Here is a 26,951-nt window from a genome sequence, read left to right on the forward strand (position 1 = left end):
GTGTGTGTGAGAGAGTTTCTTGCTAAAAGCAAAGTGTGAGCGAGTGATATATTGCTTTGATGCTCTTTAAAAGAAAATGGTTGCAATCCATATCATTTTCTTGTCAAATATATTTGAAAAATAGAAAACATATGTTGGATATATGCTCTGCAGATAGTTATCAGCGGTGTTCCAGAAGCATTTAGTTTGGAGGGTTTCTCAGAACCCACCATTCAAATCTACATGTGTCTTGAGTTATCTTGAAGTTGGCTGTCATTCTGTACTACGGTGAAGTGAGGGCATTGCAGAGGTGAACGGTAGCCTGGGAAGCCTGTGATCCTCTTGTTCTCAGTGGAGAGGCCCTTCTAAAGGGCTTAATTCAGAGTCTGTAAAAATTAGTATTTTCCTCATGTTTTAGAGGCACTACCTCTCTCTGTGGTCTGCAGAAGGCTAAATTCAGTCTGTAGTCCTTTGGATACCCCCTGTTCACTAGGATACTGAACTAAGTCCTTGATTCCAAAAAGGGGTACCTTTTACCTCTCAGCACGTGGTTGCTAGCCCCGATGACTGCAGTTGCAGAAATGAAGGCTACGGAGAAGGGTTCCAGGTTCTGGTTTTTGGTTATATCTATTGTCCTTTGCATGGTTTTAGGAAATCTCATTGCATCCTCTTGATTCCACTGAACAAATCTGTAAATCCACCCATGCAAAAGTGTAAAACATTCAGCCGTGCAAAAGTGTAAAATATTCAGGCTTTCTTTTTGCAATCCTGCTGCATGAGGGAAGCTTCTAGTAATTGCAGGAAGAGAGAAACTTCAGGGTCAGGTAGCTTGCCCCCTCTGACTGATGCTTTACTAGAACCACATGTAGCAGGAGAGTAAAGTGCAGGTGCTGCAGCAAATTAGGCTCAGGGGCAGCAGTTAGTTGCTGGATGAAAGCAAAGTATGGCCCATGTGTCTGGGAGCCTCTTTGGGGTTCGACGGTGTGAATGGTGCTCTAAAAATGTAAAATGTTTTTACATGCTACTAGAGAGTCGGCACAGCATGCATTGAGCAAGTGGCTGTGACAACTGAACTGCGCATTTAAAGGACGTGCACTTAGGGCCCCTCTTGTATTTGCTTACCTTGTATTAACGCTTGTTACTGTTGGTGATGGACAGCGATGTGAAGGTTAGTCTTCACAGCAGATATTTTTCAGTGGTAATCTTCTTTGTGGGTTTTTGTCACAGACATACTTTGCCTCCTCACTGATTCTTCCTTTTCCTGTTGTTGAACCTAAATAACCTACTGTCACCAGGCACATGTTGAGTTTCGTAACTGAAGCAGGCCCATAGCTGCCTCCTGCACCAACTCCCAGCATTCAGCCATTGTGGCAACCTTGTTATTCCACTTGGGTTTTAAATGCCACATCATCACACTGCAAAGCTCACTGTCTCTTGTAATTTTTACCCCCTCCACTTCCCTCCCCCTGCCCCTTTTCCCCCTTCCTCCTGTAGAGCACGATGAGTGTGGCAGCGGGCAGCATAACTGTGATGAGAATGCGATCTGCACGAACACTGTCAGGGGACATAGCTGCACCTGCAAACCCGGATATGTGGGCAACGGGACCATCTGCCGGGGTAAGTCGGTGGATCTAGAAACACTGTGAAAGTGGCAAACTCTGGTAATGTTTTCTGACATTCACCTATGTTCTGGTAACGTGTGATGGCTGGCTTCTGTCAATCATTTGCTGTAAGATTTATCAGCTGGCAAATGGAGTATGCATGGAGATGATGGGAATTGATTTGTGCATAAATTCTTAGCAAGAAGGAAATAGTTCTTGGAATGCTAGAAGAACTTTTCATTTACTGTCACCTTATACTGTCATTTGAGCTAGTATCAGCTATTAAGTGATCATTGTTTTATAAACTGTGGATGGTATGTGTTGTCACCTTTGGCTTTTAAGATTTAGTCAGGTGCCTTTTAAATTAGGATAATTGTGTTTTACGCTAACATCATATGGTGGTTATTTGATTACTTGCATTGGAATAGGGATTTTTAATTTTTTTATTTTTACTTTTAAAATCTTTACCTTTAAATGTGTATTTTGAAGATTTCTCAGTTATGTAAACAAGAAATACTGATAGCCACCCATGCTTTCTGTGAAGTGGTAGATCATTTATTTATCATGAGTTTTTTTGGTTTTCTTTCTGTACAGAAAGAAAAGCAAATAATATAAAGACAGAGGAAGGAATATGTTGAATAGTTGGCTTAGTGAAGGTTGTGTCATGAAGTACTATATGAACTATATTTGTCTTACAAAAGTCTATTGTTTCATCTGAAATTGCATACTTTCTGAATTTATAAAGAGAATTACAGTAATAAAAACCTAACAAATTATTTTTTTTAAATGATAGCTATCGAAGTTGAGGAATGTACTGGGTAAAATATTTTGCAAAGTTTGGGGGCATAAGAGGCTGAATTTTCCAGAATGTTGTAATTTGGCCAAGCAGTTCCTTAAAGGAGAATGACGATTGATGTCATTCCTGGTTCAGGCTGAAGTTCTTCACCAGGATTAGCTGGTCAGCTACTGCATTTGCATATACCATTTGATTGCTTTTGGTATCACTTTTTTTGGATACTGTCCCTCTGCACAGGTGCATCCTTGTGTTTTAAACTCTAAAATGGTTAGTAAGGATTTAAGAAGGAAAACAAAAATGTTATGAAAAGGGAGGGCAAGTTAACCCTCTGTCTGTCTATATTGAAGATCAGCAGGTGACACAGGAGAAACTCACTGTGGTATGTTTTTAGTTTTTGATTACAGTAAATGTAAATTGCAGCATAGACTACTATAGTTTCAGGGAAGTCTGAGTGAACAGCCTGTCTGACGGTGGTGATATTTTTTTTTCTGAGGGTAATACAACAAGATAAACCCTTAATAATATTTCTTTGAAACAGGCATGTTTGGATTTGTTCATAAAAACTGTGTTTTCACACTGGTTTTCTTCATTTGCACACCTGGGTATTTCATTTGATGTGCCAGAAACTCAAAGTGAAATTCCTACTATATATTTATTAATCTAATAATGTTGAAGTCGCGAAATTGCACTGGAGAAATGCAGTAATGATTTCCCCTCAATATTCTGTTGAAATCTGAGTCGTGGAAAAAATATATATTACATATATTTTTTAGTGTGCCTTGAATTGCACATTTTATTATGCACCTTGAATATCACTACATGTGAATGTAGTTTTAGTTGCCTTTTTGAGACAGGTGTCTGTGGAAATAGTGGAAACAAAGCGCATTCTTATATTCTGAATGGGAAGCATAAATTGGAAAGGAAACTGGAAATTATGGAAAGGAGGTTGCAGTCTAATAATTATTAAGGTCTCTAGGGATAAGAATAATCTGGCACTGCATGGAATAGTTATTATTGCAAACCCGCTAATAGAATTGTGTACATTTCAGTAAATAATAAATCGTTCAATGTAAAGTAGTGGTCTGAGTTTCTCAGCCTGTGGTTCTATGGTTGCTTGAGGTTTTTACAAGTTTGGATTGCAAATTGAATGCATGTTCCCATTCTGCCTGTGGTAACACCAGAAACCACACTTTAGCCTCTTTTTTCCAAGTGTAGCAGTGATACATTACCAGTCACAGTCACACTGGTTTCTTTGCACGAATGCTAGGCTTGGCACAAAGGAAGAGGTGTGGATGTGTCAAGACAACTGTAAACTGCTTATGTTGTCCTGTAGTAGTTTTGGGGCTATATCTTCAGGCATCATAGGTTAGGAAAAAATAGACATAAGCCAGGGCAATAAATTTAATGTAATATCATCTGAAGATATAATAAACATTTCCCCTCAAGTTATCTGCAAGCGCTTTATACATGTTTACATGTTATAGATGTGTGCATACTCAAAACACTTGTTCCAACTACTACTGAGATAACATATCTCTGTAATTCAATAAGAAATATTATTAATATTTTCCAGCAAAACCATAACAAGAAAAATGATGATTTTATGATGAGAGAAAAGGACTGGCTTTGTGCTTGATTCTACAATCTATTTCAACGAACTATTTTAGCAATGTTATAAAAAGTAAAATCAGAGTAATGTTCCTCTTTGACTGTACTGTATAACACTGTGATAGTCTTTACAGAAACTCTAGAATACTGTTATTTGCATTTTAGAAAAGAAAACGTATGTGTAGTTAAATTAAACATGGTGAACTAAATATAGTGAAATTACTCTGGCAGGAATTTGTGATGTTTGCATTTTTTGTGAATAGTGTGGAGAAGTAAAAAGGATGGAAATTGTCTCAATGTGAGTATTATGATTGCTGAGGATTTAGAAATGAAAACAAAACCCAATGATCAATAGGAAACCAAATACTTAAAAAAAAACAACCTGAAAAACACCTGTGTAATCAGGCTGTCACACTTCTTGAGTAGAAAAATAAATTTCATGCATAAGGAATTGCTTTACTGTAAATGTGGTAGACGAGACTATGTAATTAAAGGACCGGATTGTGTCAAGCTAGATGTGGAAACTGTCAGGGAGGGAGGTAGTGGAAAAGGGCGCAGACCGAGACCAAATGCACTTCTGCATTAAAAAAGATACTGACATGGTTTAAGTGACATAAAAAGGGAAAGAGAAGTGGAGATGAGTGCAAGAAGAGTTACCAATGTATAAAGAGTGAGACCATGTAATAGAGACAAATATGACTTATTTCCTATGGATGCTCTAAATTTCACTGTAAGAAGTGGGCTGTAGCACCTCAGACACGGAAATTTTGGCAGTAGATCAGAATGGAATGAAGCAGAGGTGAGCTGAGAGGACAAGGCAGTACGATGCTGTGCCATTGCCTTTGGTAAATTTGACAGAATACCGGACCCACAATCAGACAGATTATATTTTAGGATTTCTTTAGGAAATGAGAAGTACAATAGGGAGATCTTTGCTGGAAGAAATGACAGCATTAAAGGCAGAGGACAGAGGTATAACTAGTTGAAGAGAGAGATATTCTGAAGTTACAGATTTCTTAACTTGCTGTTTTCTGTGAAGGAAACTTTTAAAAAAATATTATCAAAAGACCTAAGAGTGATTTGGGAAACAGAAGAAGTTGTAGGTGAGTAATGTAAGACTCATGCTATGCCCTTTTACCTGAATTCTGTAAATGAATTACAGAATTCTTAGGTGAGAGTGGAATAAGGACAATTGGAGTAATTTCACTAAACTTCAGGATGGGATTTAATAGTGCAGCATAAAGACAATTTAGGGTAGAAGGGAAAGATGATAAAAATTGGTTTAGCAACTGAATGTTTTAGTTAAAAAAAAATGTGTGGTGGGCAAACGACTGCCTTGTACAACATGGCATTTGGCAGTGCGCCTGTCGGGATGGGTGTTCAGTGGCAATGGTTAGATGAAAGAAGTCTTAGTTTCCGAGGACAGCCACGTTTATGAATAACCTGTCACCCGCAGACAGGGTTGCGTGCGTGAGAGTAAAACTCTGTCATGTCTAAAATGAGTAAAAGTCTCTGTTATGACTCTAGCCGAAGAAGTGGGGATATTGAAGAGAGAGATAAACACCATCTTTGAACTACAGAGGCTTTCGGTCTGTGTACTGTTGCAGTGTTTCTGTGTGAAACCTGGGCTTGACTCTGGGAGGCTGGAAAACGTGTACAGGGACAACATCTTTCTCTGCTCTTTGTCTTGATGAGTTTTAGTTCCAGTTCCACTTGGCAGTGTTGCACCTCATGCTGTTCAAGTGACATACCAAGGTGGGATGTGCCATTTGTTAAAACATGAAGGACCCTGTGCTCCACAGCCCACTTCACCTTAGTGAGATGGTAGAGAATCTTTTCTGGGGGATGTACAGCCCTACAGTTCAGCAGAAGGCTCTTACAGAGCATGTCTTGTACTGCCGACTAAGTCCAGGAAAGGAGCCAAGATATACTGAAACATCAGCAGGTTTCCTAAAATAATTGGTGACATTTAGGATTAAATGCTTTAAAACAAACCAACAAAACCCCACCTGCCAGATTTTGTAGGGGCTATAGATCTGACTTTTCAGCCTGAACAATCTGCGAGTCACCGTCAATGTTTTGTTGCCATCTGTTTTCTTTTGTATGAGGAGACCTAGGTGTAGTATACAAGCCTTTTCCTATCTCGTGGTATTTAGTTTCAAATATTTGTTTTAAAGTATAAATTGTGCCTGTAGAAGTCTTCATATATTATCAGAAAAATAGAAGTGTCCTTGAATATACTAGAATGGTAAATGGGCAATTTTTCTGAAGCATGGACAAGGTGTGTTTGCTGATCTTTTTTTCATATATCTCTGTAGCAGGGAATGAACAGAAGTCTAGCACTTAAACAAGTGCAAATATTTTTCATAGTACTTCAATATTTTACTTGTGTAGTCTGTCTAAGAGGTATATTTAGTGTGCTATTAATATCTCATTTAGTGGTTTCTACTGAGGTGTAGATTTATTAGAATGATTAAATGAGGTGGACTTAGTTACAGTCATAAACCTTAAAGCAAATGTGAGCAATATGACTGATGCCTGGGCAGAGAAACACCAGGTATTGTGAAATAAAATCAAAACAGTGTTTATTCTAATTAGCATTCAGGCTGCAAAATGGTTTATTTCTGCCAGTGTGTGGAATATGGTATTTCCCCCGCCCCCCTTCTTCTAATATTCATCTGCAGTATTTCACAGGAGACAAGGGTTTACATCTCAGTGTATGGTGGAGTCTTTGAGCCAAAAGCCATTTTTTTAAATCGCTCAGTTCTTCTGGTGTATTCTGGAAGTCTGGATTAGTTTCTTAGTGGTTCTGTGGTTCTTTGTATATATTTGGCTTGGAAGCTGTGTTTGGGAGTGCAGTTATTATTAATGAACCTACTGGTGACTTCACAAACTTAGTGGGAACCTGATATGAAAAGAAACCTGATTTCGAACAGATACTCTTTATCTTTTATAAGGGTAATGGAAACAATCATGTGGAGCCTTTCTTCGTAATACTTTCAGAATGTTTACTGATGACTAGAGTACATCACAGGCTTGAAAATTGCTTCTGTTTGATGTAAATCATTGTTAGCCTCTTTTCCACTGATTTAATCATAAATTGTAATTAGATGGATATGTTTTAACAAATGGCAGTCAGAGCTTTCTTTCTTTTGCAGTTTTCTGCTTTGTTTCCAAGCAGGTATTTTTTAAAGTAATTCATAGTCTGAAATATACTTAATAATTTGAAAGATGTGCCCATGAAAGAGTGTACCTTCCAATGTGTAGGCATTATATAGTGATGTAGTAAATAGATGACTAAAGACAAAGAAATTATCATCTGTTATGAAATTTCACCTGCTATGAAAAACACTCAAGAATATTCCTAGGAAGAGTTAAAAGATAAAAAACTCAACAAACCCACCAGTGTCTCTGGTTATTTCTGTGTTGGGCTGTTGGCTTTTTTGTGTCGCCCTTTCAGATTGACATCAGCAATGCTAAGGTAGGTTAACTTTAGATGCCAGCAACATGAGACTGATATCTTGATAGTAAAGCATATCAGATCACTGTGAGGTGACTAACTGCCACTTAGGTTTATGTTTTTTGCATTTGTGTGTGTGTGTCTGTTGGAGGTGGAGTTGAAAGCCTTTATGGAGCATCAGAGTGAGTCATGAATAATATGTAGGGCAAGACTATGGTGGGAAGGAGCAGATGTGTCTTTCTGTATAGCCTTCTATTTGTGTAGCTGTAGGGCTTTGAATGGTTGATATGCCTTATCACAGCTTTAATTGCTGTTTTGGTGTTATATTTGCAAGTGTTATGAAAGAATATGGGAGTTTGAGTCATGCTGAGGTTCTCATCTTCATTCTTCACAGTCTTGAGCTTTGTGTAGTTTTTTTATACCTAATACATAGTGAACAAATCACTCCAAAAGCAGATAAGTGCATTCACACACATTTTGGTGTCACACGGCACTTGTGCAAAGTGCCGTGCCAAGTTTAAGACACGGGATACTCACGCTTTTTGAGTGAAGCATTGTAGTTGTAACTGATGTAATAATTTTAAACCAATATATATTTATACAACAGTGCAATTAAGGTTCTGGCAGATTTTTCATTCTAAAACTAGCATGCTTGGACTCAGAGTGAAGACAGTATGATTGAAGCCGCTAGATTTTCTATAGTCCCAAATCCACTGTGTTAATAAAAAAGAAAATGTGACGTTTTAATGCAAAAATATTTGTATTTTTGTTCCTGATGAGATAGTTATCAAATGTGGTACAGTCAGCATAATTGCTATGTTTGTGTTTGGATTTTGACTTACATGAAATCCCTTTGGGAATTATTTGCCACATCCTTTTAAAGCTCCTTCAGTTCTAATGTTGTTCTTGGTTTGGTTTTGGACGGTAATTGAAAATAATTTTGATGAAATTAAAATGTTTTATGATAATTTTTTCTTGCCCTTAAAATGTCTTTGCCTAGATTTAGTCATCTGAGACGTTGAAATTGAGGCATAATTATTTTTTTATTAAGAACTAAGCTATACATCCACCACTGTGCAGTCCAATTTTACAGCCTCTCTAAGGGCACAGCATTTCCTGCTGATTGAGTCCTGCTCTGTGTCTGAGATTTTCAAGATGATTTAGAATGCACATCAGCTATGGAAATAGATCATTTAAAAATCATGATTAACGTAACTTGTCTGAATCCAAGTCCTGGTCTCTTTACTGTCACAGATTGTCTCACTGCTCTGGATTTAAAAGAGCGTAGCACAGATTTGCGCTTGCTGAAGAAGTGGTCTAGTCCAGAGCAACTGCTGTATCTCTATAGAGGAGGGAAATGCTGTAGTTACCTGAAATATTTTAAAGCTTAATCTGACAGGTTTTTCTGCTTGTGTGAGTAAGTCCAAAGGGCTCAGCAGACTTACACATGAATGTTTATGAGGGTTCCTAGGTTCAGATTCTGAACTGGTGATTCTCTCGCTGACTCAGTCGCTTACTGTCTCCTGTTGCTTTGGTTTACATGCGTATGTTTAGAATAGGCAGTTCACTCTAGGATCAGGGTCCTATAAGGCATGTAGAGAAGATTTAGAAGATGACGACAATTTAACAGGTATGTTCCCCACAATCTCCTGGGCAGTAAAACTGGGATTAATAGGAACATGGGACTATCTCAATATTTGTTGCTTTCTCCTTTGAAAGAGTAGTTAATAACAGCAAAAGTCTGAAGGTTTTACTTCATATGTAATGTCTGCACCATAAATTATATTTATTTTCTACCCTCTGTTCGAGATCACCTCAATCAGTAATTCTTTGCACTTGGCAGCAGTTGTATCGCCTCCCAGGGCTCTGTCACAGAACCCCTTGAGGGGCCCAGTCCAGGGTTTCCTGAAGTCAAGAGAAGCTTTCTAATGCTGCTAGTATGGTTCATCCATGTTTGCCAAATTATTACTTTTTTCTTTCTTCCTCTAGTATTAAAATCTAAAATTTGAGCAGATTGTCAATTATTAAGTATTAAATACACCTTTCATTCAAAGAACTCATTAGCTATGCTTTACTGCTTTTTTGACAGTAGAGCAACAGACATGGTGGTCAGTTGTTTGGTCTGCAGTGCTGTCTGCTTTAAACGTGTAATCCTCCTGATGTGTGAAACCCAGTCTATTTAGACCTGTGACTCTCCTGGCCTGCCCTGGGAGTTTGCCATGCAATTATTTGGAACAAAGTACTTATTTTTTCATGGTGGGTGGGAAAAATCAGTTCAGTAAGAGCATCTTGAAATACATCACTGCACAAAGCCTATGGCAGCATAGGCTTGACTCTGCTGCAGTAGGAGCACCATAGCAATAGTAGCACAGAGCGCTCTCCTGTGAAATCAGTTACAGCGTGCAACCATTTCAGGATTAATGTATACAGAGCAGGCACATTAGAAGGCAAGGGGATGCCAAAAAACATGAATTTCTTTCTATTCCCTGTAGAACGTAACCAAACAGTATTGAAAATGGAATATAAATATCTTGCCAAAATGTAAAATAAGAGCATTGCAGTTACTGGTTTTCGCAACAGTAGTACTACTGCACTGTCACCCCGATGCCAAAGGAAGTACTTTTTCACACAGTACATAATTAATCCGGAGAACTCTTGGCCACAGGGTGGTGAGGAGGCTAGTCAGACTGAAAAAGCTGCTGCATGTCAGAAGAAAAATCCCAGCCAGTGGGTGGACAGTACTTGATTTGAGGAAGGTCATGGGGAATTTTCAGGAAGTGTCACCAGATACTTGCACTGTTCTTTCCCTTGACGTTCATTATGGGCTGTAGTCAGAGAGGATGCTGGGCTAGTAGGCCCTCTGGAATGACGTTAGTTGATATATTTTTACGTTCTGCTGACTATGATTCATATTGGAGCAAACCCTTTTGGGTAAGGGTAATAGCCATTTATTTATGTGTTACTTGTTCGTACAGAGGGGTCCCTGAGATTTTTCAAAGGAGGTTTGTGGGGCTGTTCTTAACCATAGCAGAGGAATAGACTCCAGCCAGAAAACTCCTTTCAGCCTCCTGTTCTTATGAATTTCCCACACTACAGTAAACCAGTAAAAACACCAAGTGATTTGTCAAACGTGACACACACAGTCATTATCTGGTACAGGATTCAGATGCTGTTCCCAGACTGACAGGTCTGTTCCTAAACTATTGGACTGTGATTTCTCCACATAAACTATCAAAAGCATTTTATAAATACCTAAGGAATCAAACCAAAAGAAACATTAAGACTCCAAAATCAAGCATTTGAGTTTATATAAAATTTAGGTCACCTATTCAGTCCTAAGTCACTTGCATCCGCTGCTGAAATACAGTCCTTACTGATAAAATGACAGGTGGTGTGGGGGTTTTGGTCCCTCTGCCCCCTTCAGTGTGCAGTATAGACATTTCAATCAGCGAAGGAGATGAACTCCTGAGAGTAAGTAGTGTTAGTTATTTCGGTTGTTTATTATGTGACCCGATGAGCTACTGTCCCAGTATCTGTACTGAATTTAGGGTGTTACCAGGTCCTTCAGAAACCAATCTATATTGCTCTTATGAAATGATTGCGGTGGAGGGAAAATGTGCCTTAGCTGCCTTTCCGTTAGCTCTCTGGAATCAGTGTAGCAGGGGGGTTTAGTCGTTTGGGCATTTGTCCAGGTTCTCAGGAAGGGCCTGTAGCACACGCTCTGATGTTTTTCCATGACTTGACAAGGATGATGTTATTCTTTGTGGTCCTGCTGTTGGAGGATTGTGTGGGAAATAGGGTTCAGTTCCAGGTTCCCAGGCAAGTGTGTTACATTTGACTTTCCTCTCCGCAGCTCCTGCAGTCCTCGTCATCTCCCATTCTCTCTGTTCCCCAGCTGCATCTTTCCTCTGTGGCTTTGCCCTCTCCTGCCTTGGTCTGGCTCATGCACCATTGTGAAATATGATGAATGCTGGAAGAATATTCGAGGGTGTGATTAAACATTTACAAACAGAAATGATTCAGAGACATGGCAAAGGGCATAACCTTCAAATCTCAGTCAAAGTGGGGGCCCAGGGACAAGGGAGAGAGTAAAAAAACAAAACAAAACAAAACAAAAAAAACAATTACCTGTTTCTTATTGTGAAAAACAGGAGGATTTTCCGCTACAGTGCAGCTTCTGGTAGATATCCAGTACAGGAGAAAATTGAGTACAAATGGTTTACTTGACCAAATTACCGAACATGGTATTTTATGCTAAGGAAAACTTGGATTGCTCTGCGTGTAGGTATCGCTTATGTCACATGAGTTATGTTGGTTGGCTTATTAGTTTGGGAGGTTGCATTTATTTGTTGATGAGCACTGGGAGTGGCCAACCTGGAAGCCCTGCAGATATTTGATGGGACAATTTGCATTTTTTTGTCTGGAAAGATTTTCCAGTTCAACTGTTTCACAGGGTTGCTGGTGTTTTAGCCTCTGCAACATGCTGAAAAGTTGAGGCACCCCTGTGTGTGTATAGAGTTCTTATCTAAAGTGTTCAACGGTAGAAATAATAAATGTGGCTATGCTAAGCGAGCATATGCTAAGTACAAGAATAATGGCAAGCTTAAGGAGTATACTGTGAATGGTACCTGAAAGAAATGTAGCATTGAAAAATAATCTATTCCAGAACATACTAAAAAACTCCAAATGATGCTTTGAAGATTGTATCATCAAAATGAATTATTAGATGAATTCAGTACACGAACTACAAGAAGAATGTGAATTAAAATAGCTTAGAACACATTATGTGCAGAGGGAATTAGAAGGTAAAGTAAACCAAGTAGAGGTGGGAATTGAAGGGGTCCCACCTTTCAATGTGATTTAAAATTCAGTCAGCCAAGAGTAAAAATGAACAATTTGTATGTCATAAAACCTAAGAGTTTCTATTTGGGTATTCCTGAAGGGCCAGAGCTGTGTGACCTATGTTGTTATTCTGCCGATAAATACCTAAGCATCTTAGTGTGTCACCTTGATGGTGCTTGCAGCTTGCAGGTTTTTTTTTTTCCTCTCTCTCTCTCTTTTTTTCTGACTGTGTGCATAAAGATGGGAATTGTCAGGCTGGATTTTTGAAGCTGAACTTCAAACCTGACTATTTATTTGAAGGCTACATGTTACACGCTACACAGGCACATCAAGTAGGGCTTGAAATTTTAAAATGATGTAAAATTCACAAATGTATCTTCTGTTTTTTTTAAAAAAGTAATACACATCCCTATCTTTGTGCACGTCCATCTTCCTTTGTAGCCTGTTAATTATATTGTAGCCTCAAGGGTGTACGTATATGCCTGCCATAGATTATGGGATGCATTTGCTGCCACTGATGAACGGACTGGATAACTGTTCTCAGCTGTCACTTGTACTATTAAAATGTATCCACCCATTCCCTTGAGCGAATGATTTCACAGTGTCTGATGGCTTTGCAAAGGAACTGCTGTGAGTGAAAAGCCCTGGGATGGAATAAAATGGCAGTTGGGTGTGGAGCTACTAGAACACTTGCAGAGTTTAAGTGGGTAATATCCATTCCCCTGCATTAATTATAATGGTTTACGGATGCGCATTAATATGCCACTTTTATTACTGAGACACATGGTTGTACTACTTTCCTGACACCTATTCTTTCCTCCCTCTGAACAGAACAAAGGAAACAATACTCGTCTGACATTGCCATGACATATGTTATTTCCCAATAAAAGATTGAGGTAATCAAATCAGTCCTGCATGCACAGCGCAGTATTCCCTTAGCCTTCACAGAGAGGCAAGTGAGAAAATTCTTAATGTGGTAATTTTAGACATGACTGAGCAAGGTATGTGTCTAACTAAAAGTAAGTGATTGACTCCAATGAGACTACGTACATAATTAGGTACTTAGTTTTTTAGTTTATTCATGCCGAATATGCTTTGCTGTGTTTATATCACATGGGTTAGAATAAACACAGACAGTAAGCGTTCATCTTTTGCTGTGGGTATCGAGGGGATATTGAACTCATCATATCTGAAGAAAGGATAACTGAATAGCCAAATCCACTTACTGCTTATCTTTGAATCCTTGGCAAATAGAGTGGGCTTAGAAGAAGATTTAGAAACTAAATTTCAGTGACGTCACAGAGACGTAGTCTGAGCCAAAATAAAAATGAGTAGGAATCTGTAAGTGGTTGCTAATGGTTATTGCCAAGTGATTTTGAGTGCTCCGTTATTTACTTAGTCGTTTACTGCTGTAAAAGCACTGCAATTCAGAAATAGCTTAGATGGTAAGGGTTGATCCACTGAGTATTTGTACCCATTGCATTAAATGTTCATCAGGTGAAAGAAAAAGAAACAAAAAAGCACCTGCACACAGCTGGAGTGGAGGACAGGCAATATACTTCCCATCTTATGGCTGCTTGCTGTTACGACTAAGGGAGCTGCGTATCCTTGTGCTTGCTTTTCTCCTCCCATGTTTCCCATGTCTTCAGTTGTGGGACAAGAGAGACAAAGATGGGAAACCTCTCTCACTTCCCTTGCCACAGTGCATTTTTTCCTGAAAGAGATGGAGCTCAGTTTCATTTCTTCTGGAGTGAGGGGGAGTTAACCCTCGCTTTTTCCCAACTCCTGGACAAGTACTTCAGCAGCAGACAGTTACACAGGGCATTGGTGATGACGTGTCCTCCTTGCCTTGATTCCTGTGGACCTGTGTGGCTCCAGGCTGAAGGCTTTTTGCAGAAGTTGGTGCTTTCTTGTGGGACCCCCTGGCAGACTCGTGGGGTGCTTGGGCATGAGGACAGTGGGGCTGGGGGTCCACACAGACTGAGGCAGCTTGTGTTCCATTTACTCCAGCTGACAGCACCTCATTCTGTGCCAAAGGTTTATGTGTTGTCTCGAGTTTTCTGTGCAGAACAGAGGTGCCTGGTATCTCTGATGGGGCTCAGTGGGTAGGTTGGAGAGATGGACTGAGGAAGAGTGCTGGATGGCATTTTTGCATGTAGTTACCTAGATTCCATCCATGCTGCATTTGAGGCATGCGAGTGCTTTTTTTAGATCTTTCCTTCTGCATTTTTCCTTTACGTATTACTTACATTACTGTTCCTGTTGGTCTGGATGTCTACTGGGGAGAGTTACACCTAGTAATACAGTTAAATTATACCTAATGCATGAAATCACTTGCGTGAAAACAAGTGTAATTAGCTGTTGCTGATAAAGGTAGATGTTAGGAATTTGTAAACAATGTTTCTTTGTGCTGAGTACTTAAAACTGAAGATTGCACATTAAACAGAAGTATGATACACATCTTGAAATATAATTTGAGGTACTTTTATGGTGTGTTTCTAAGCTCTGAACTGTGATTTTTGTATAGGCTTCAAAATCTTTTATGCTGCTATGTTCCAGCAGTCAGTGAGAAATATGCTGGCCTTCGGTGCAAATAAACTGTGCTGTAGACTGAGCTTAATGTTAGCAAACCTGACATAGTGTATTTGCATTTCAATATAGTTATTTAATTGTTGCTTAAACATTAATGTTCTTTCTGACACTGTGACCCTGACAGACCTTGTAAACTGTCTCCTAGGTTTTACCGGACAGGTCCAGTCAGGCTTCCATCTGTTCCAGGTAGGCATGCTAGGCACACGTTAATGAGGTAATATATAAGAGGACAGACAGTCTGTTCTTGCCTTGAAAATTCCCTTTGGCAGATAATATTTCAAACTGCTGCAAGAGCTTAAGCTGTTAATTCTTATGAAATTGTGCAGGTATCATCAGAAAAAGCATCTTTGTTAAGAATTTGTTTGTTTCATTTAGAGAACACGTGCACTCTTCTGACCCTTAGCATTTTTTATTTGTAGCATAGTGCAATGCTGAAATGCTCGGCAGGACTGATTGTTCTGAAGCGTCATAGGCTGCGTTCATGTGTCTCATATTGGCGACTTCAACATACTGCAAAAGCAACATTTATCTCCACTTAGCTAAGCCACTTAAGCACTTCTCTCATCCACAGACTGCCTCTGCTGTACAAGGATGAAAATACTTCTAATTTAAGGGAAATGATTTTAACCCTACAGGTGGTTATACACTAGTTGATAAAATGTGCAGTACGTGGAGGATGCTGGAGTGTGTGCCTCTGCAGGCAGTTATTCAGATTTATGTGGACAGTGACATTTGTTCGTGAGGGCTGTTGAACACACATTCAGAGGCTTTAACATGGCCTTTTTAGTGTGTGCAGTGATAAATGGCTGTGGATGTGGAAATGTCACAAAAGTAAGCGGTCTTAGTAGAAAGGAGGACAGTAGAAACTTCCATGCAATAATATTTGAATTCTGCTTACACTTAGCAAAGGGAGAAGACTGAGAGCATCTCCACATTGTGGAATGGAACCACGGTGGCCAGAGCACGCAAAGGGCGCTGGGTGCAGGAAGCTGGGGACTCGTTGACCCCAGTGCGTCACGGGCTGTGCCGAGCAGTGGGAGCTTAGCGGTGCCCTCGGAGCCAAGTACAGCAGCTGCTTTGCTGCCTCCAGTGTCCTGTCTTGCTCAGTGCTAGCTCAGGCAGCTCTGGAGCCTTGTGAGAGATGCACTCTTCGTATTTAGTAACCTGAAGTCAATTTATTACTTTCTGTCAGGTTGCCACTATTATTTTTATGTAATTAAGATGCTAATATAATTACCAGAGTTACTGTTGAACCCAGCTACCTGCCTTTTCACAGAGGTCCCCAGTTAAATAATCAACCTTATTCAGTCACGTTAGGTATTTCTCATTAAACTTTAATAATTTGAAAAGTCTTCCAGTAAGTCAGGTGAGACTTTCTCATGAATGTATGACAATTATATTGGTGATAGATCATATAAAAATATCTTCTGCTAGCAGGGTTATTTGCATTTCACTTGCGATGTCGACTAGCTGACGTGAAATCTTTTTATTGCGTTATTTCAAGGATGCAGGGAAGTGAGTACTGGGTAAAAAATGATGTGAAGACACATAGATCCTCTAAGTTTGACCCAACACAAAGCTAAATGCAATTTTTGTTTTCCAAGCCCAAAGCTAGTGCAGACGCTTGAATGTTCAGCTCTGATCCTCAGCAGTTGCAGATCATATTTATTGATCTCACTGTGTAGGTGCGCAGTGCTGGAAGGAGCATTTGTGCAACACAATTGCAATATTCCTGTTACGTTTGAGTTGTGCCTGCTGCGTTGCCAAAATATGGTTTTATCGCAAGTCTGTTCCTTCAAAAATATGTGCCAGAAGCCAGAATTTGTATCGCTAAATGAAAAGTAGGAAATTCAAGCACATTTGAGTGCAAAACAGTAATAATTCGTTGAGCTGGTCAATTGCTTTAAAACAAATGAGGACTATATAACCCACAAATAAAAAGGAGAGCTGACTCTAGCTTCTCTTGACATGAAACTGTTTTCACTGTGTAGTTAAATACATACCGTGAAGAATTCTTAAGATGTGGCACAGCTTTTTTGACTTTTATCACTTGAATAGCTTCCACTTTGTCTATAGGTATACCAATAAATCACCAAATGATCTAGTAGAAAGCCTCTAAGGCCCAATACTGCAGTGTTGTTGCAGTGAGTTGTGTGTGATTGTGACAGCAATTGCTTGGATTTTTGAGAAAAGTGTGATTTATTAATATTTTCTTTTTTGACTAGGGCATTTGCTATGCTGTGTAGATTTGACATATTGATAACATATTCTATGGAATGTCTGTGTTAGAACAAATTTTCTGAAACTGACACCAGCTTCTGTGCTGGGTTTGTAGAGTTGTAGAATCATTTTAGGTTGGAAAACACCTTTAAGATGGAGTACATACGCTAAGTCATTGCAGTGATCAGATGAGGTTGGTACTAAACCTGGTTTGTTGAATGCAGCCTGTATGGATGGGCTGTCTTTGCTCTCATCAGCCTTTTTCATGGGATCCCTTCAAATCCAGGTTGTGTGAATTCTGCAGTGCTGTGTTGTATCACTGAGTCGCTTGGTCTCTATATGCTTTCGTGTAGTGTGATCAATATTGACTTGATAAATATGTAAAGGGAAGGAGAATCGAGCAAGTCCAGTAGCTTTGTGAGACAGATATGGAGACCTCGCCCACACTCTGCTCGATGCTCATCGAGTCAGTCTGACTGGTCAGGCCAAAGTCTTCTCTTCTCCCCTGCCAGAGCCCCAGTTTACCTGGGTGTTCGACGCTTCTGTGCATAGAACACATGGAGACTCTGTTTTGTACACATTATTATCAGTGTCTTAGAACAGCAGTTAATAAGGATGTGGAAACAAGTCTGTTACTACTGCCTGTCGCTGTCTGCAGCCGTTGCTCCAGCGTGTGGACTGGTGAGAAACAGAAGACAGAGTAATCCAAGGAAGCAACAGAACACAGTTGTCTGTTTCCCTTCTTGTCTCATATTCTCCTGTCTGACTTTAATGGCATAGACAGTGGACAGACTCTAGACCTCGGAGTTATTTTACATTGGGTTTGATTATTATTATTATTTTTTCCTTTTTTCTTTTATTTTTTTTCCGACTTCCAAATTGCTGCCATCATTGCCCAGGAGCCTCTGCTAAAAGGGCAGCTCCTGTAAACTGTCTTGAGGGTGTCCTTTTTGTTGGTTTGTAGAACAATCAGCTGAGTTGTGGAGCTAAGGCTTTAGGTTTGCTTTTCCACAGGATGAAGCATATTAACTGTTTCAGTGCATTTATTTTCCACTAGCTCCAGTGAAGGAGTATATCAAGATCACTTTTTCTTCTGTCTCCCAGCTGGCAACATAAAATGTTGCTTCAACACCGGGACAGCATTTCTTTTCCTGACATGTGATGCTGGAGGTTAGCCTTGCTTTTTAGATGATCAGGTAGAAGGATACCTCGGTGTATTTGGTTTATTGATTTTTGAAAAATACATGCTCTGAAATTAAATGAACAGTTAAATACCAAACTGTTAGGAAGAAATGCCCCTTTTGTGTCTTTTAGGTTAGAATTTATCAAGACAAATACTGCCATTTTAAATTCTGCATGCCAGCGTAGACCAAATAGACAATTATCTTAGTATGTTTTTTTCTTTGCTAGTTGATTTAGTGTGAATGAAATCTAGATTGACAGTCCTAAAGGCAGAAGCCCTCAACTCAGTGTATGCATAGTGTAACATTTAACAGTAAGAATGAAAACTGCCATTCCCTTGGCAAGGGCAGGCCTAATATTCAATGGCTGGCAGCAAACTTGTAAAATATGGTCAATTATATTTATTAGGCTTTGTTACTGGGCCACCACTAAAAGTATTACTTTATTTTTGTGATCTGTTTTAGTGTTAGAATCTTTATCTTCCTATCTGCGTGAACCTTTATGTCTTGTGCATCTTCATCTTTGTTTCTTCACCTTCTGTTTCTTCTTCCCAACCAAGAGACTTGCTTCATCTTGTGCTTTGTTCTGTTTCTGACCTTCAATGCGGTAAATATTCTGGTCAGAAAGTTACATTTCAGAATTCTTTGCCACAAGAAGTTGGTCACAGAATGTTGATCTTAGACATTTCAAGAAAGACATTTTTCTTTTAGGCTGATTATTTCTTTTCGAACATTAGAAGGATCTCTAATTGTGAACTTTAAATAGGAGTATACATGTGGCCAGTTTGTACAGTGAGAAAATGTTTTAATTTCCAATTAAGTATTGGGTCAGCAGTGCCTTAGGGACAGAAAGGCAAGAGGGTGGAGGAATTCATCAGTGGTATTTGCTGACTGGGTGATTATTAGCAATAGGAGATACTGAAACTTAATTAGAGTTTCTGATCTGTAACAGTGTATTAGATTTAATTAGGTCTGGACGTCTAGTATTTTACACTTTTTCTTTTAATTAAAATGTGTGCATTTAAGAAGCAAAACTTCTAAATCTTACAGTCTGGGCAGACCAAAAGCAAGAGGAAACTACGTTGTCTTCATTATGCGATATTAAAAAAAATAGCAGTGGTAAAAGCTGGGGAAGTTGGGAAAAAAATGGACTTAAATATCTGACCTGTAAGAAATGAAATGAATTATAGTCATGTACAAAGCTAGGCTTCTTGGCAGAACGCCAGCTGATACCTACATGACCCGATGCATACCAGTTTGTCCTGTTCTCTGTTGCCATGGGGTCACACGATGCTGTGGATTGTCCCATCTTTGTTGTGAAACATAAACATCAAAGATGGAGAGCTTTTAGAGTCATGTGGATGTGATCCCTGAGTGTCATGGGGAAATTCCAGTTGTTCAGCACTGATGAGCTCCAGAGCTCTGTATCTCACCAGCAGATTCCTCCACTAGGTTTTTACAGTGTGGTTTCAGGTTTAGGGGTGTTACCGGGAAAGATGCTGTGTGAAATAAAGCATACAATTTAATGCCCACAGATTAAAAATGGAAAGGATAAAGTAACACAGGGAAATGCCCACTAACATGTATGAAAGCACAACTAAGATTAATCTAATTACTCCCAATAACAAAATATAGTGATAAAAATGATACCCACTACTGTGTTAACTTAAGTCCCTTGGAGTTACCTTTTACATTTTAATCCATCCTGAAAGGGAATGATCCGCCACTAAGGCGTAGCTGATGGTGGTGATAGATGCAGACTGTTTCAGCAATTCTCTCTGTCTTGACAGCTCTACTCACTCATCTGTGGCGCTTAGACTGCTGGGATGTGTCTCCCTGGGGTTTGTTTTGTACCTCAGCAGATTTTCGCTCTCAAGTGATGCTTTTGTTTGATTTTGTGAGAGAACATGTTTATTCCTTGTTGGAGTCTGGATGGAAATGGCACAAATATAGTAACTCCTCACAAACTAAGTTCAGCTTGTTCTTTGTTCTGTGTCTGACCGTCAAGTGACAGACTGTCTATATTTAGCACAGGTCGGGATTTTAAGTTGAATGTAGGTGCCAATATATCTTTCATTCAGCAAAAGGAACCAGAAAGACGGCATGAGGTGTGGTGTAAGCATTTTAGCTGCATTAACATACCTTGTGGAGTTGAACGGGAAACTGAAGCATGGAGGGGGCAAGCAAACGGAAGCTATAAGCAGGTTATGAAGAATGGCTGATGTGCTTGTAGGGTTGTGAGGGGCTTTCTTCAGTGTGGGAAACAAGTGGACGAGCCAGCCACCCACTACTGAGGGAAACCTGTAAGCCTTAATGCCCTGGTATGTTCCAGGGATCTCTGCACTGCTACTGAAGCCTCTGCACTATTATTTTCATTATGTCCCTCTCCCCCGGGTCATGAAACGCCATTCTTAATTGCACGTACCTAAGAGTAGTTTAAGGTACTCCTTGGGGGCAATATGTTGATAAAACTTGTGTTGGATTAAAAGCCTAGCATGTTATAGGAGCATGTGGGAGGAGAATAAATGCCCGAGAACAAAAGTAAGATCCTCCTGGGTGAGTGGCAGAGAATCGATAGTTTTGTTCCGTTCAGACTCTCTCTTTGGGGTTGGTGTAGGCAGGGCAGTCTGCTTGTGCCTGTCTGGAGAGCGGGGCAGGCATATGGAAACAAAAGGTTATTGTTTGGAAGGGCAGATATTGTTCTATAGATGACTTGAAAAACAAGTAGAGGCAAGATTTGTAAACTCCGGAGTTTAGTGATAATGACATAAACTGTAACTTCAGGTCCTTACTGCTTCTTGTATTGTTTTGGTTTAAATTGCACAGCTGACTATCATAGTACAGTAAATAGCAGTCCAGAAGCTTGGGGGGGGAAAAAAACAGGGCAGAAACCCATCTGAATTTATGACCATGACATGTTTATTGAGTGCAGTGGTTTCTGCGTCCTCCTGTTGCACCAGTCACCTGAAGAGTAAGGTCTTGGCAATCACAGTAATTGGCGCTAGAGGTTTTGTAATGAGAGGCTTGCAGTTGTTGGAAAATACCTTTGTGGATCTGGCATTTGTTTTGGATTCCTTCTTGTCATCTTTACCAGTGCAGAATGTCTTCATGTTGTGTATTTCTAGCAGTTGTAAATGGGGAATAATTTATTACTGCTTGTGTTACATAGAAAAATCATGTCTCAAGCACAAGAATTGGTAGAAGAACTTACAAATGGTTTTGACAGCACCATCCACTGTAGTACAACAGATGTTTCTTTTTTTAAAACTCAATCATTGTATCCTACAGTGACTTAAATGGGTTACAGCAAGGTTAAAACTTTTTCCTCTGTGATGTCCGTAATTCACAGCTTTCTTGTAATAATATTGTATTGTTTAGAGAAATTATTTCCATTTGTAGCATCTGAGTCTTGGACTTGTTACAGATCCGGTCTCTATCTCTGTTACCGGAAAGGTGCAGATGAAACAATACCTTACCTGAAGATGTTGTTAATGAGTTAATTTCCACAATAAACATAAAGATAGATCTAATAGCCAGAGGTGTAGCGAAGGAATGTATCAGCTTTATATTACCTTATTATAACTGCTGGGCTTTTCTGATGTGTTTTTTTTAGTGTGGGGTTTTTGGTTTTATTTTGGTTTGTTTTATTAGAAGTACTGTTCAGTCTGTTGGAACCTTCAAGCTGAACTACCCCTTTTCTGCCCTGTTTTTAAGGTACCTGTTTTGCTTAGTCATCCATTATGGTGATTTTACATGTTAACAGACATGTTTCTTGGAGATTATAAAATCCAGATAATTAAATATTTATTGAATTTCCCTATGAACAGATTTTTGCCTTGAAATTTACTTAGGTGTTGCTGCATGCTGATAGACATGAAATGGAAAGATTGATTTTTGAAAGACTGCAGCATTTTTTTGCTGGTGGTAAATTGCATATGGAATTGAAAAAGTATAGTATGCTTCTGTTGTCTATCGGCAGCATGACAGTAATCTTAAAAAGCAATCTCTGCCGATGAATGATGCTGTAGAAAGAAAACTTTGCACTCAGTAGGCTTCCTCATTACTGCAACTTCTGCATAAAATAAACAAGCACAGAGAGCTTTGTTATGAAAGCTCAAGTGCTCCTGAACTTTGAGGCAGGGACTTGCAACATAAAAGTGTGTTGCCTTGTTTCAGAGATACTTTTATGGCTGTCCTGAATAAAAACTCTTTATATTTGGCACTGGAAAAACACAAATGCTCAGTCTCTGCTATTGTATTTCAGCAGCCTGGTTCCCAGAAGGTTCTACAGGTATTTTGATTTCTGACTTTTGTTACACTCTGTACACTTATCTTTGAGTAAAGTTCTTTACTGGGGTTGTTGAAATGACCGTTGAGCAAAATCTCTTGAGGTCTATTAAATTGTTCATCCTTTCAGATCTAAGTAGTTTCTAAATGCTAAGTACTTCCTGGGAATGTTGATACTTCCATACTCCAAATGTAGAGCGCATCTTTCAGCCATGTAACTGCCATGGCCGCTGTGGGCCTCATTCAAGTCTTTGAAATTCAGGAGGAGCCTTTGCACTGAGTTAGTGAGGATGTATCTAGGGCTATGGCAGGGTGTTAATGATGAGAGGGTAGTATTGAGAGCATGGTGTGAAAGCTAGTAGGTATCATGATAGGTCGCCATTCAAAATACCCACAATGGCTCATTAATCTTAACAGTTAATATATTAATGATAACTTATGGGGGTTTTGTGAAGACTTTCACCCAAGTTCCTCTCCAGGAAGAATTATGTGACTTTGTGGATTATAGTATTTAAAGTGGACGGTTACTCTAATAGGCTAGGAACTGTGAGAAGCTGATTACCGGGAACTTTTCTGCACAAGTGGGGCTTCTCATTTTGGAGTAACATAGAAAGTGAGGTGGCATTGGTCTATAGCTCGACTGGGAGGTGAGAGTGAGTGGCTACTGTGATGCAGCTCAGAGAAAGTTGAGGTATTTTTACTAGAAGCAAAGAAGCTTTCATATTGTACGAGAAATCATGTGAGAACTCATTGGAGAGACTGTGTATGGTTTTGTCATAGCTACTCCAAAAAGATGGTTTTAAACTGGGAACATGTTCAGTCATGGCTGCAAGGGTGTGTGCAGGAATGCAGTCTCCATCTGATAAAAATGGATTAAAGAGAGTTGCTTTTTTTAGCCTAGCAGAATGAAATTTGTGAAGAGTTATTCATACCATGTACATATTCAGTGAGAGATAAACATCAAAGAAGGAGAAAATTTTAGAGGACACTTGTTACAAAAGCAAATGATACAAAATTTTAAAGAATAAATTCAGCTTAAAAATTGAAGAAGGTGTCTGACCATTCAAGCAGAAGGGATGCCAGAATTTTGTTAATGACTGATTCCATATGCAGTTATTTAATCGACAGATCTGAAGGGGGAATAGCCTTGGGATAGGCAAGGACAGAGATGGGCTGCAAGGGTTTGGTAACTGCTTACACTGCTGGAGCTGGAGCAGCACTTCTGAGCAAAACTTTACATGCTCAGCTTCACTGTTAGTTGTCTGTGTACAAATGAGCAGGGGTGATTGCTGTTACAAGTCACCACAGTGATGTTTATGAAAAATGTTTATAGGTGAGGTTGCTGTCCGTGGTGGGGATGGTTGGGGTGGTTTGGGATTGGAATGATCCCTGGTCCTGTTCATGAGCACTGTGCCTGAATACAGCCCTGCACGTGGAAGTTCTCAGACTACTATGTGGTATTTTCTACTTGATGACAAATGGGATGGTGAGGTGATTGATCTGCCAGACCAAGACAGTGCCAAGCATCAGTCAGACCATGAACATGATTCCGAAATACAAGGAAGAAACAGTTTTCTGACAGTGATAAGTTACGGTGTATTTACTAGGTCAAGGTCTTTTGCTCATGAGTAGGTTCAAAATGACAGGTGCTTTTTAGGTGAACTGTGCTATTTTAAGGTTTTAAAAAGACATGATACAGCTGTGGCTTAAATTTCAATGAAAAGGATCAAAAAGAAAAAAAATGTGCATTTAATAGTTGGATTATTGAATAAGAAATCTAACCTAACAGTTCAATGCACTGAACCAAAAATGTGAATGAAACCATTTACCACTTCCCCCAAATAAAGAGATGAAAACATGTATATCTTACTTCAGGCAGAAACTAGAAGATTAGGGAAACAGAAGGTTTGGTTTTGTGGCACAATTAATTGTGTGTGAATGAGGTAGCATGAGGATGTGTGTAAATGAAATCTGATTCCCTTGTCAGAGTATGTTCCGTGTGTTAGCTCAGATGTGAACAGCGTGGTGGTAGTTGTGGTTTAAGATGGTGGTTTGTCTTGCTGTTTTACGTGGCTGTTGTCGTTTGCATGTTTGCGGTACATATATAGACCTCAGTGTGAAAAAGCAAGGGGACAAAAAGAAAAAAACCAAGAAAATGCTTAACCTGTTCTTTCGTTGAAGAAAACTCTCAATGAAGAAAGACTCACTTCATCTACTGATGAAGTGCATCTGATAGATGCAATGTCATATGCAACAGACTTTAAAGAGAGAAATAAGAAGCAGCCTGAGGTGGAGCTTAAAAAGCCAAACCAACAAAACTTCCCCCCCCCCCACCACACCCACCCTGTTCTTATCTGAAAAGAATACTGACTGTATAGATTAAATTGATGCTTGTCTGTGGCTGCGTTTGTTCTGAACCATGTAAAGAGAACCTAAAACCAGAAATCCAAGTCAGTGACCTGACCTGAATGAGGAAAAATGAAATTAATGTGATAAAAATTACTGAAAAAAATTCAGATCTCACCAGCACATATGCAAATGTTTAGAAATCAGTACAGCTCAAGCCAGAGCAGTAAATAAAGATGAACACTGCAGTCAGCTCTTGTATCATTTAAGCATCTGGTCTACTACAGTTAATGCCAAATTTAGTTCATGTAAAATAAATGTAAATGAATGTCTGTTGCAAAAGAGACTAAGAAGTTAATATCTGCTCAATGGAATGTTGCTGCAGCAGAGTGACAAGAAAAGAGATTTCAGAATCATTGTGCTGAAATCCCAAAAGCCAACAGCATTTTTTGCAGCGGCAGTTGGGGTAACAAACAGGATTCCAGCATCTTTTTGGAAGAAATGCAGTCAATGTTTCAGGAAGATGCATTTTTGCTATTTAAGAGACTGGCTAAGCCATATCTATTACGTTTTGTCTAATTCCAGTCAGCATTCTAAATATGCAGTTTCTCTTCCGGAGCAGAAAGCAGGCTAGCACAGTATCTGTCTTGTAGAAAGATTTTCCTTTCTGCTTCACACAATGTCATGTCAGCTCTAACATGGATCTGGGCAGAAGGGATACGAGCGCTTGAGTGCGTGGTGCTCTCAAGCAGATGGGCAGGCAAGCAACAGAAAAAGCAGGGCTGAGCCAGGATGCAAAAGGGAATTGGCCAGTACCTGCAAAGACCATAGAAATTCTTCCTGTCCTTTCCAATCCTTCCTCCCCACCACCAACCCTGCAAAGAGGTCCCAAGTTTGCAACTGAAAGTCACACTTCCTCCCTGCAGTTTCTCCTTGGACCACGAGAAAAAGCTTAATTTATGTCTCAGATCTGGACTTTTGGAAATGACAAGCATCCCTTTTACAATATTACGAGAAGTATTTGATGATAGAAATGGTTTCTGTGGGTTAATTGTCTTGTTGTTGCAGTATTTACAAGTCCAAGGAATTGTAGTAATAGCTATTGGAGTTTTCCTCTTGTGTCTGGGTGATGCACTGTTGGAAGTAGCCAAAGCCTGTAATTTGCACCTTTATTATACAGCTTCCGAATAATTTCCTCCCTCTCACTTCTCTGGCTGTCTACCGCTAATCAAATGTAAAAATTTCAAGTGAAGAATTGTTTCTGCTATCAAACAACTGTTGTACATGGTGATTGAGAGTTCCTTCTTTCTTCCTGTTCTTCGTAGTGGGAGCTTGTATTTAGGTGGTCCTCTGGAAGCTTAATATTTGTCATCATGTCAATATTCCTCCTGCTGAGGAGGAATAGAACCTTGGTTTATGGTCTTGGCTAAGAAGTTATGAATTATGGTGTAAAATCAATTTTTGGCTTCAGTAGACTGAACAGCAATACATGGTGTGTGAAATCTAAGTTGCGGTATTTTGCTTATCCATGTCAGCGTTGAAGTACTTACGATACTAGATGTTCTGAAATCCTTAAAATTCCAGCATTGCACTTTCTAGTGAGTGCATCACAACGATGTCCCATTATTTTTCTTCCTGATCAAAATGTGCATATCTCTTCTTGGATATGAAATGAAGATGACAGTGTAGATCTTGGTGTAAGTGCATGAGGGATTGCATATGGGAAACGGCACATGCTAGGGCTTTGCCTATATGCTGTTAGGTTCTTAAATTTCCAGGTGTCATTTTCTCAAAAGATTCAACCGTAGTCAAGACTAGACAAACCGTAGAAGTGAAATATAGAAGGTCTTCAGGCACCTACTTGATAAGGGTGCCCTGCAAAAAATATTAGAGACGCAGTGATTATACCCTCCTTTATTCCACTTCCATTCCATGGCAGTAAGCGGAAGCATTATGCCCATCTATTTCTGAAGCCTTCTGTGTAATTTCTGTACTACTTTGGTAAAGAAAAAGTAGCGTGGTTCCACTGGAAAAAAAAC

General features: G+C 39.5%; 1 protein-coding gene across 4 annotated transcripts in view; it reads left to right on the top strand.

Annotated features, from left to right (window-relative positions):
* NELL1 (neural EGFL like 1) overlaps positions 1–26,951 on the top strand; it is a 292,061-nt gene that overhangs the window by 174,191 nt on the left and 90,919 nt on the right. For 3 of the 4 annotated variants that reach the window (XM_056354990.1, XM_056354987.1, XM_056354989.1), the window contains exon 14: positions 1,474–1,596. The exons of the other annotated variant lie outside the window; for it this stretch is intronic. In XM_056354990.1, the coding sequence (XP_056210965.1) occupies positions 1,474–1,596 (123 nt within the window). The remainder of the gene's footprint in view (positions 1–1,473; positions 1,597–26,951) is intronic. 4 annotated transcript variants of the gene reach the window in all.

Source organism: Falco biarmicus, chromosome 10 (assembly GCF_023638135.1).
Source record: "Falco biarmicus isolate bFalBia1 chromosome 10, bFalBia1.pri, whole genome shotgun sequence".
In the NCBI taxonomy this organism is placed as follows: Eukaryota; Metazoa; Chordata; class Aves; order Falconiformes; family Falconidae; genus Falco; species Falco biarmicus.